This window comes from Pristiophorus japonicus, chromosome 3 (assembly GCF_044704955.1).
Source record: "Pristiophorus japonicus isolate sPriJap1 chromosome 3, sPriJap1.hap1, whole genome shotgun sequence".
NCBI lineage: Eukaryota > Metazoa > Chordata > Chondrichthyes > Pristiophoridae > Pristiophorus > Pristiophorus japonicus.
This window is the reverse complement of record NC_091979.1, coordinates 77,769,699-77,781,864: the sequence shown is the minus strand read 5'-3', so window position 1 is coordinate 77,781,864 and position 12,166 is coordinate 77,769,699. Positions and strand designations below refer to the sequence as shown.

Genomic DNA, 12,166 nt, shown 5'->3' with positions numbered 1-12,166 from the left:
GGTGTACACACGATGGATTGAAATGGCCGCCTTCTATGCTGTAAATTTCTATGTTTCTATGTTAACTGCATTTATATTGGGGCAGGGCTGGCTTGATCAGCCATGATCTTGTTGAATGGCGGAGCAGGCTCGAGGGGCTAGATGGCCTACTCCTGTTCCTAATTCTTATGTTCTTATGTTTGCCACAACCATCCCGGGTGAAGTCTCTGTAACAGCACTCCACCTCATTATCTGTAAATCAGGGAGCTCTGAGCCGCCCTGCATTACACATCCTGGCAACTTTTCTACCACTCATGATGGGTTTTCAAGGTGGATGTCTGATGATTCTCTTCCCTCTCTCTCTCAATTACTTTCCTCTGTAACTGTCAGGTGCAAGTCAGTCATGAGATTTTATGCACACGTGCAGCAGACCCCTCAGCCCCAATCGTGGGACAGAAGAACGGGAAAAAAGTGGGAGAGCTTTAGTGATAGGGGACTCTATTGTAAGGGGAATAGATAGGAGTTTCTGCGGCCACAACCGAGACTCCAGGATGGTATGTTGCCTCCCTGGTGCAAGGGTCAAGGATGTCTTGGAGTGGCTGCAGAGCATTCTGGAGAGGGAGGGAGAACAGCCAGTTGTCGTGGTACATGTAGGTACCAATGATATAGGTAAGAAGCGGGAAGAGGTCCTACAAGCTGAATTTAGGGAGCTAGGAGTTAAATTAAAAAGTAGGACCTCAAAGGTAGTAATCTCTGGATTACTACCAGTGCCATGTGTTAATCAGAGTAGAGGGAGCAGAATAGTTAGAATAAATACGTGGCTTGAGCAGTGGTGCAAGAGGGAGGGATTCAAATTCCTGGGACATTGGAACCAGTTCTGGGGGAAGTGGAACCTGTACAAAAGGGACAGTTTGCACTTGGGCAGGACTGAAACTGATGTCCTGGGGGCAACATTTGCTAATGCAGTTCGGGAGTGTTTAAACTAATATGGCAGGGGTATGGGAACCTATGCGTCGAGACAGGGCGAAGTAATATGGAGCCAGAAACAGATGGTAGAAAGGTAAGAAGCAATAATGGAAGGCCGAGTAAACAAAGGCAAGAAACAAAAAGGGCCACACTGCATCATAATTCTAAAAGGACAAAGGGTGTTAAAAAAAACAAGCGTGAAGGCTTTGTGTCTTAATGCAAGGAGTATACGTAATAAGTTGGATGAATTAACTGTGCAAATAGATGTTAACAGATATGATGTGATTGGGATTACAGAGACGTGGCTCCAGGATGATCAGGGCTGACCAAAGAGCAATAAACGTTAGTGGGAGTTGTGTACAGACCTCCAAACAGTAGTAGTGATGTTGGGGATGGCATCAAACAGGAAATTAGGGGTGCATGCAATAAAGGTGCAGCAGTTATCATGGGTGACTTTAATATGCATATAGATTGGGCTAACCAAATTGGAAGCAATATGGTGGAGGAGTTCCTGGAGTTCATAAGGGATGGTTTTCGAGACCAATATGTCGAGGAACCAACTAGGGGGGAGGCCATCTTAGACTGGGTGTTGTGTAATGAGAGAGGATTAATTAGCAATCTCGTTGTGCAAGGCCCCTTGGGGAAGATTGACCATAATATAGTGGAATTCTATATTAGGATGGAGAATGAAACAGTTAATTCAGAGACCATGGTCCAGAACTTAAAGAAGGGTAACTTTGAAGGTATGAGGCGTGAATTGGCTAGGATAGATTGGCGAATGATACTTAAGGGTTGACTGTGGATGGGCAATGACAGACATTTAGAGACCGCATGGATGAACTACAACAATTGTACATCCCTGTCTGGCGTAAAAATAAAAAAGGGAAGGCGGCTCAACCGCGGCTATCAGGGGAAATCAGGGATAGTATTAAAGCCAAGGAAGTGGCATACAAATTGGTCAGAAATAGCAGCGAACCCAGGGACTGGGAGAAATTTAGAACTCAGCAGAGGAGGACAAAGGGTTTGATTAGGGCAGAGAAAATAGAGTACGAGAGGAAGTTTGCAGGGAACATTAAGACGGACTGCAAAAGCTTCTATAAATATGTAAAGAGAAAAAGGTTAGCAAAGACAAACATAGGTCCCCTGCAGTCAGAATCAGGGGAAGTCATAACGGGGAACAAAGAAATGGCAGACCAATTGAATAAGTACTTTGGTTTGGTATTCACTAAGGAGGACACAAACAACCTTCCGGATATAAAAGGGGTCAGAGGATCTAGTAAGAAGCAGGAACTGAGGGAAATCCTTATTAGTCGGGAAATTGTGTTGGGGAAATTGATGGGATTGAAGGCTGATAAATCCCCAGGGCCTGATGGTCTGCATCCCAGAGTACTTAAGGAGGTGGCCTTGGAAATAGCGGCTGCATTGACAGTCATTTTCCAACATTCCATCGACTCTGGATCAGTTCCTATGGAGTGGAGGTTAGCCAGTGTAACCCCACTTTTTAAAAAAGGAGGGAGAGAGAAAACAGGGAATTATAGACTGGTCAGCCTGACATCGGTAGTGGGTAAAATAATGGAATCAATTATTAAGGATGTCATAGCAGCGCATTTGGAAAGAGGTGACATGATAGGTCCAAGTCAGCATGGATTTGCGAAAGGGAAATCATGCTTGACAAATCTTCTGGAATTTTTTGAGCATGTTTGCAGTAGAGTGGACAAGGGAGAACCAGTTGATGTGGTATATTTGGACTTTCAGAAGGCTTTCGACAAGGTCCCACACAAGAGATTAATGTGCAAAGTTAAAGCACATGGGATTGGGGGTAGTGTTCTGACGTGGATTGAGAACTGGTTGGCAGACAGGAAGCAAAGAGTAGGAGTAAATGGATACTTTTCGGAATGGCAGGCAGTGACTAGTGTGGTACCGCAAGGTTCTGCGCTTGGGCCCCAGCTGTTTACACTGTACATTAATGATTTAGACGAGGGGATTAAATGTAGTTTCTCCAAATTTGCAAATGACAATAAGTTGGGTGGCAGTGTGAGCTGCGAGGAGGATGCTATGAGGCTGCAGAGTGACTTGGATAGGTTAGGTGAGTGGGCAAATGCATGGCAGATGAAGTATAATGTGGATAAATGTGAGGTTATCCACTTTGGTGGTAAAAACAGAGAGACAGACTATTATCTGAATGGTGACAGATTAGGAAAAGAGGAGGTGCAACGAGACCTGGGTGTCATGGTACATCAGTCATTGAAGGTTGGCATGCAGGTACAGCAGGCGGTTAAGAAAGCAAATGGCATGTTGACCTTCATAGCGAGGGGATTTGAGTAGAGGGGCAGGGAGGTCTTACTACAGTTGTACAGGGCCTTGGTGAGGCCACACCTGGAGTATTGTGTACAGTTTTGGTCTCCTAACTTGAGGAAGGACATTCTTGCTATTGAAGGAGTGCAGCGAAGGTTCACCAGTCTGATTCCCGGGATGGCGGGACTGACATATCAAGAAAGACTGGATCAACTGGGCTTGTATTCACTGGTGTTCAGAAGAATGAAGGGGACCTCATAGAAGCGTTTAAAATTCTGACGGGTTTCGACAGGTTAGATGCAGGAAGAATGTTCCCAATGTTGAGGAAGTCCAGAACCAGGGATCACAGTCTAAGGATAAGGGGTAAGCCATTTAGGACCGAGATGAGGAGAAACTTCTTCACCCAGAAAGTGGTGAACCTGTGGAATTTTCTACCACAGGAAGTTGTTGAGGCCAATTCACTAAATATATTCAAAAAGGAGTTAGATGTAGTCCTTACTACTAGGGGGATCAAGGGGTATGGCAAGAAAGCAGGAATGGGATACTGAAGTTGCATGTTCAGCCATGAACTCATTGAATGGCGGTGCAGGCTTGAAGGGCCGAATGGTCTACTCCTGCACCTATTTTCTATGTTTCTATGTTTCTATGTAAAGTGAGGTCATCAGTCCCAAAAAAACTACAAAAAGAAATGTCAAATCTCACTCATGTGCAGTACACGGCCTCCGATTTTTCTCGAGTTGAGAGGCCTGTGCCTACCGCCAACACCTGCTGCCATCCGCTACTGGCCAATGCCTCCCCCTGCATCCTGCTGACAAAACCGGGATGAATCTCGTTCCCAATCGGCCCCAGCAGTAGCGGCCGGTAAAAAATCACCACTGCCTGGAGATCGCCGAAAAATGGGCAGAACTTAGGTTTGACCAAATTCGGCCCCAAAATGTTTTATTTATCTAGCAGATCTTCCATGATGTTGGTCATAGTGAGCCACAGTAATACATTAAAAGGAATAGAAGAGAAGAGAGATTTAGAGGTTTAGATGCACAAATATTTAAAAGTGGGTGCACAAGTTAATAAAGCTGTTAAAAAAGCATGTGATTATAGCTTTTGAAAATAGGGGCACAGGGTATAAAAGCAAAGAGGTAATGCTAAAACTATACTTTTAAATTTCTTAAGCCTCAGTTAGAACCAATAGTGCCCAGTATTCAGCACGCTACTTTAGGAAGGATGTTAAGGCCAAGAAAAAGATACAGAATAAATTTACTGAACTGATACTAGAGATGAGAAACTTTACTTCTGAGGAGAAAGTCGGGAACGTGGAACACCAAAACAGAGAAGTTAAGAGGTATTCAAAATTTTGAGAAATTTTAATAAAGTAAATAAGGAAAAACTATTGTAAGAGAATTTGAATCTGACCACCACATTTTTGACACAAGCAATGTCTCTGAGTAGAGATATAGGCCAGGAAATTGTGTAATGTCCCATTGGGGATGGTAACATCCGTGAGGCGGGAGTTCCTGCGCCAGGCGCAGAAGTCCTGCCCCACTTGCGAAATTGGGGTTACTTCCATCGAGAGGAAGTGGAGTGCAAAAAAATGCGCTCCACTTCCTCTCTGGGGCACTATGGGGACAGAAGCAGAGGAAGCGGGGCGCAGCGCTATGCACTGGGCATGTAGCACTGCCGCGTAGAAGAGGCCGTCCCCTCCATTAAAGGGAAGGCCCAAGCTGAAGACTCTGCGGTGTCCTACCTGGACCACCGCAGAGCAGGGTGCCGTGCCATCAGCCCAGCACTCAAGCGGAGTGCCGGGCTGCCAGATCGTGGCACGGACCCCCGTTCAAGGAGGCAATGGGCAGGTAAGTTGGACAATTTTTAATTTACATACACGCCACTTCCCATTTAACTAGTACCCCATGAGTGGCCGGCCGTCTTGTACGCGCCCCCTGAAGCTGTCGCTGGCATCGCCCAGCGCAGCTTTAGGGGGCAATACTGAATTTTTGCTCCCGGGCGAAAATGGGTCGTTGCGCATGGTGATGCAGTCGTCATTGTTAGCAGAGCGGGGTGATACCGGTTACTAACGGTGCTAAACTCCTGCGGAATTTAGCAGGAGTCATTAGCGATGCTGCGGCGGGCGAAAAGTCGGTGGCGCTAACGGAAGGCACAAACTACCCCAATTTCTCCCCCATACCCTTCATTGAACCTTTCGATTCTAACTTTATGACTTGTGATGGAAAGTTCAAGATCTTTATAGGCCTCTAGTTATGCATTGTATATATCCTGATGACAGTTATTCTGAACAGGACCCTCAGAAATGAGATATTTCCTACAAAACACCAGATGCCAACTTGTTTACCATCACGCATGTAACTAATCATCCTGAGCTCATTGTCCCATTTCCTTATCTCAAGATTATCTTGGCTGTCTCATTTCACAATCTGGTGACAAAAAGAAGTCAACAGTCGCAAATCACAGATCCTTCACTTTCAGCAGAAGCTAAGCAGCACAGTCAGCTAAATTGTACACTGACACATAAATCCTAAAGTGTCCTGGAATGAACAACTTTAACCATTTCATTATTTCTAGCTACACTAAAATTCTACAAGCCATTTATAAATAAAAGAAAGGAAAACCTTAATCATATGAGATTAACCAATTTCTAATCCTATGTACACTGTTTCCACTGGTTGGTCAATTGGTACTAAAAGGACATAAATTTAAGATCATCATCACAGAAATGAAGAGAGAGGTTGGGAGATTGCTTCTACACAGTGGATTGTTAGGAAATAGAATTCCCTATCAAAAACAGTGGTAACATAGAAACATAGAAACATAGAAAATAGGTGCAGGAGTAGGCCATTCGACCCTTCGAGCCTGCACCATCATTCAATATGATCATGGCTGATCATGCATTTCAGTATCCCATTCCTGCTTTCTCTCCATACCCCTTGATTCCTTTAGCCATGAGGGTCACATCTAACTCCCTTTTGAATATATCTAACGAACTGCCCCGACAAATTTCTGTGGTAGAGAAATCCACATGCCCACAACTCTCTGAGTGAAGAAGTTTCTCCTCATCTCAGTCTTAAATGGCTTACCCCTTATCCTTAGACTGTGACCCCTGGTTCTGGACTTCCTCAACATCGGGAACATTCTTCCTGCATCTAACCTGTCCAATCCTGTCAGAATTTTATATGTTTCTATGAGATCCCCTTTCATTCTTCTAAATTCCATTGAATACAAGCCTAGTCGATCCAGTTTTTCTTCATATATCAGGCCTGTCATCGCGAGAATCAGTCTGGCCAACCTTCGCTGCACTTCCTCAATAGCAAGAATGTCCTTCCTCAGATTAGGAGACTAGAATTGTACACAATATTCAAGATGTAGCCTTACCAAGGCCCTGTACAACTGTAGTAAGACCTTCCTGCTCCTATAGTCGAATCCTATCGCTATGAAGGCCAATATGCCATTTGCCTTCTTCACCGCCTGCTGCACCTGCATGCCAACCTTCAATGACTGATGTACCATGACACCCAGGTCTCTTTGCAATTCCCCTTTACCAATCTGTCACCATTCAGATAATAATCAGCCCTCCGGTTTTTACCACCAAAGTGGATAACCTCGCATTTATCCACATTATACCGCAACTGCCATGTATTTGTCCACTCACCTAACCTGTCCAAGTCACCCTGCAGCTTCTTAGCATCTACCTCACAGCTCACACTGCCACCCAGCTTAGTGTCATCTGCAAACTTGGAGATATTACATTCAATTCCTTCGTCTAAATCATTAATGTATATTTTAAATAGCTGAGGTTCCAGCACTGAACCTTGGGGTACCCCACGAGTCACTGCCTGCCTTTCTGAAAAGGACCCATTTATTCTTACTCTTTGCTTCCTGTCTGCTAATCAGTTCTCTATCCACAATATATTACCCCCAATACCATGTGCTTTAATTTTGCACATTAATCTCTTATGTGGGACCTTGTCAAAAGCCATTTGAAAGTCTAAATACACCACATCCACTGGCTCCACTCTACTCGTTACATCCTCAAAAATTCTAGAAGATTTGTCAAACATGATTTTCCTTTTATAAATCCATGCTGACTTGAACCGATCCTGACACTGCTTTCCAAATGTGCTGCTATTACATCTTTAATAATTGATTCCAACATTTTCCCCACCATCGATGTCAGGCTGACTGGTCTATAATTCCCTGCTTTCTCTCTCCCTCCTTTTTTAAAAAGTAGTGTTACATTAGCTACCCTCCAGTCCATTGGAACTGATCCAGAGTATATAGAATGTTGTAAAATGACCACCAATGCATCCATTATTTCTTGGGCCACTTCCTTAATACTCTGGGATGCAGACTATCAGGCCCTGGAGATTTATCGGTCTTCAATCCAATCAATTTCCCTAACACAATTTGCTGACTAATAAGGATTTTCTTTAGTTCCTCCTTTTTGCTAAACCCTCGTTCGCCTAGTATTTGGTGGAAGCAATATCAATATAGCTTTTATAAGGATAATGGATAAATATTTGAAAAATAAAAATGTTAAATAGAATGAGGAAGGCAAGGGGGAATGAGACTAAATGCATATCCCTTTTAGAAATCTGGCACAGGCATAATGGGATGAATGGCCTGTATCTGTGCTGTAAAATGATATGATTCAATGTTTCTTATGATGGCCAGGTTAAATATAGCTCCATATTAGCAACTTATTATCATAATCATGCTTCAGATACCAAACTACTAATAAGCACATTGTAGAAGTTTTCAGTAGTATAAAATAAAGCCTCATCTTTTGTGCAAAATAAAGCCTTACAGTTAAATATCCACTCAGACAACTGTCATCACTGTGAAATAGATCTATGTTAATTTAAATTTATTGTGGGATTTGAAGTTCTCTGAATATATTTAAGTGAGCGAGACCCATCTCTCTGTACGATTCCCAAGCAACAGTACTATTAATCCATGTCTAGTTATAAATAAACAGTAATCCAAGTTCATAAAGAAAAGCAGGGACAGGAATATCATCTCAATCAAAGGCATTTCTGAAAACTACAATCAGGCATTCATCTCCAACTGCACAAGGTAGTATTCTTTTCTCAGAATGAAATGCAACTTCTGTACAACAGAATAGACACCGAAGGCGGAATTTTAACCCACACCGCCCGGCACTTAAAACAGCTGTGCAAAGATTTACCAGCCCATTCCAATTTAATTCCTTCTTGTCGCCGTCTTAACTGGACCTTTTGTGTAGGCTGCCGAGGTGCCCACCTGACTCGGGGAGGTTTCATTATTATATGTTAATTGGGGTCCTACAATGTATACAGGTCCCAGATGGCATTTTAGTGGCCCACCATGGTCACTCCTTTGGGGGGGGGTGAAGAAGAGGAGGCTCTCTAAGGTAACTCAGAAACTTTCTTTAGTGGGGCCAGGAGAAACTGGAAGTCACCTTGAGCCCCATAAGAAACTTTGGGCCTTTGTTGCCCTGGGCTCCTCACTTCCCACAGCCCTGCTCCTGCTCCCCACAACTTACCTTGGTGCTGGTGGGCGACCTCCAGACCTCACGATTGTGACCTGTCTGAAACCAGACAACTATCTCTTTTCATCTGTTTCATGCTTGCTGCTGGCTGGCAGAATGTAAATCAGGCCTGCTGGCGAGATCAGCCAAGGTCTCCTGCAGAGACTTTTGGGGGTTAAAGCTGTCAGCTCATCCCAGTTTTCCACATGGGAGTGAAAATCCACCTGAGAATGCAAGAGCCAAATATATTTTAACTAGTTCTGTATATTGTATTTTGTTATTTCCAGGAGACTTGCAAAGTCCACTCTCTTGTTAATCCCATTGTTTGGAGTCCACTATATTGTCTTTGCAATTTTCCCGGATAAAGAAAACAACCTTGCAATGGATTTACGAATAGGCTTTGAGCTCGCTCTTGGATCATTTCAGGTATTTATTTGAATAAACATTAGAATTAATAATTAAAATTAATGAATCAGTCTGAAAAAATATCACTAATACTAGGAGGGCTCTATATGAATTTTTATGAGAATAATTTTCTGAGTACGTGTTGATGATTTTCCAAGATGCATTAGCAGCATCTGAGGTTGCCTGCCATTGGTGAATATTAGGAAATGTACTTGCAAATTAGGGTTATTTTAAGTGAGACGTGGAAGGATCCTGTAGAAGAGTATGCTAAAGCAATGTAAATGTATTCTTTATGCCATTCATAAGATGTTTTTTTAACCTGCAGGGCTTTGTTGTTGCAGTACTTTATTGTTTCCTCAATGGTGAAGTAAGTTTTTTACTAATTAATTCTAATTTATATGCCACATACAGTCAAAAGAGTTTTTCTTTAATAGTAATGAACATAGTTTTGCTTTTCCATCAATAAAACATGACTGTTTTCCAATTAGGTTCGAGCTGAAATCAAGAGAAAATGGAAACTATGGAGGCTAAAGAACTATTTTGCTGGTGGAGATTTACGCAGCCAACACAAGTCCATAATCAGTAATGGGGTGACTGGTGGAACACAGGTATCTCTATTGACCAGGTCCAGTCCCACGGAACAGCGAGAATTTGCTTTCCAAGAACCAGATGTTCTTTAAAGGATCACATGAAATATTTTGCTCAAATTCTTTGCCAAAAGAATATGAATCCAGATTTATTTAACTGTGAATAATTTAACAGAGATACTGCTGCTATTGATAAGGTCAGATGTCATTGACTCGTCAATTCCACTGAGAAGTAACAAATTATTTCAAATTGGCCTGCCTGATAAGCTGGTGTTTGCAACATGCACTTACCGTGGGACATTATACTGATCAAGATAGACACAAAATTGATATATGTGTGTAATATTGTGTGGTTTATGTGTGATGTGTGTATAAGTGCTTTTGGTATTTAAATAAGTTAAATTCAACTTGTTACACCAATCAGCTATGAGTGAGCAAGTTCATTTATAGAGTAGCTATTTTGTAAAGTGCTTGTAAAACAATGCCCCAAATAATTTTTGAGATGTCTAAATTGTGTGTTGTTACAGAGTAAGAAAATGGAATTCTTAAACATAGCGAAGTCATAATAGCACCTGTGAGTGTCATTGTATTATATGTACAGAAATTATTGTGTCACTTGTACAGTAATTATTTACGAGCAGATCAGGAGAGACAGGTACCAATGCCTCTCAGTTCAAAACAAATTTCCATCAACGGTTGCAAAGAAAACAAAGAAAAGTTCTATTGTTAAGAGTTGGCTGATACATTCTATAAAAGCAATGTTGCCCCTTCTGCATAGTGCAATCAACAAAATTGGAATTTTAGAATTTGTTTTCCAATTCACAATCAAATTCAAAATTGGTTTAACACAGAAACATAGAAACATAGAAAATAGGTGCAGGAGTAGGCCATTCGGCCCTTTGAGCCTGCACCACCATTCAATAAGATCATGCTCTGAGTTTGAATGCACTAAAATAGTGTTGCAGCCTTGTGATTCTATTGGATGGAGCATCTCAAGCCTACATCTACATGGAGGTTGATAGTGTCTCTTAGTGAACTGCCATATTAAATTTCCTTAGTGAGGATAAAGTATTAAGTTCACAGAAGCATTTTAGCCCCAAATATTATTTTCATGGGAGTAGTGAAGCTAATATTAACACTAACACTGTACAAAGACAGAAAATTGGAATTCATTTCACTGTAATTATAATACTGTCAAATATGGCAGTAATTAGAATGGGAGAAATAGTTCCCCTAGCAATATTATATTTTGCATTGGTGATTATAATATGTTTTACTTATTTAATTTTCTCAATCCAACTGGATTTGGATTGCAATTGGGGCTACTGGGGTCTAGCTGGGGTGGAAATTGTGACTGGACTCAGTAACACCAAGCCTCTGCCCTCTTCTGTGATGCACTGGGGTTTCCTGTGGGGGTTGGGCAGTTCTTACACTTGCATGTTGCAACTTGACATAAATGGAGAATAGACTAGCAGAATGACGTCACCCGTTGGAATTCCCCAAAGTCCTGCTTCTGGTGCCCCCAATTTACTGTGCGCCTGTAAAAAACTGGCATACATTTTTCACAGTATAAGCCCCACAGCACTGTTTCAGGCTTGTTTCAGGATATGGAATGATGAGGAACGAAGCTTATTTGCACCCTGAAAGCAAACATCCCAGAAAGGGGCTGAGTTTGCATCAGAACGGAGATGAAGAGGTTGTCATATGAAGAAAGGTTGAGCAGGTTGTGCCTATAATCATGAAAGGTGATCTTATTGCAACATCTAAGGTTTGAGGGAGCTTGACAGGGTAGATGCAGAGAGGATGTTTCCTCTCATGGGGGAATCTAGAACTAAGGGGCATTGTTTCAGAATAAAGGGTTGTCCATTTAAGACAGAAATGAGGAGGACTTTCTTCACTCAGAGAGTCGTGAATCTTTGGAATTCTCTACTCCAGGGAGCTGTGGAAGCTGGTTCATCGAATATATTTAAGGTGGAGATAGACAGATTTTTGAATGATAAGGGAGTCAAGGGTTATGGGGAACAGACGGGGAAGTGGAGTTGAGGCCAGGATCAGATCAGCCATGATCTTATTAAATGGTGGAGCAGGGTCGAGGGGCCAAATGGACTACTCCTGCTCCTATTTCTTATGTTATGTTCTTACGTAGAACTGAAACTTACAGCTGTTGATTCCCCCCACCTAAATGTGCCCCAGCTCCATCTATATTGTCACAGGCACCTGCCAATATTACACTAGTTGCTTGACGCTGGGAATTCCGATGCAGTTCGATACAAATCAGAAGTCCTGCCCCACCATTGTTATGGCAGTAAGTGGTTTCAGGTTTTCGGGCTCCCATTGTCAGGTCTTAGATAATCTATCTTCCTTCTTTTAAGATGCTAATGGACCTGCTGTGCGTTTCTATTATTTCTGATATACTGTG

The 12,166-nt window shown here is 42.3% G+C and overlaps 1 protein-coding gene across 1 annotated transcript in view; it reads left to right on the top strand.

The window, feature by feature from the left end:
- The window catches only part of sctr (secretin receptor), a 94,065-nt gene extending 84,209 nt beyond the window's left edge, over positions 1-9,856 (top strand). The window contains exons 11-13 of the mRNA XM_070874505.1: positions 9,043-9,181; positions 9,486-9,527; positions 9,649-9,856. Coding sequence (XP_070730606.1) covers positions 9,043-9,181; positions 9,486-9,527; positions 9,649-9,840 — 373 coding nt within the window. The 3' untranslated portion in view covers positions 9,841-9,856. The remainder of the gene's footprint in view (positions 1-9,042; positions 9,182-9,485; positions 9,528-9,648) is intronic.
- Positions 9,857-12,166: the final 2,310 nt, after the last annotated feature.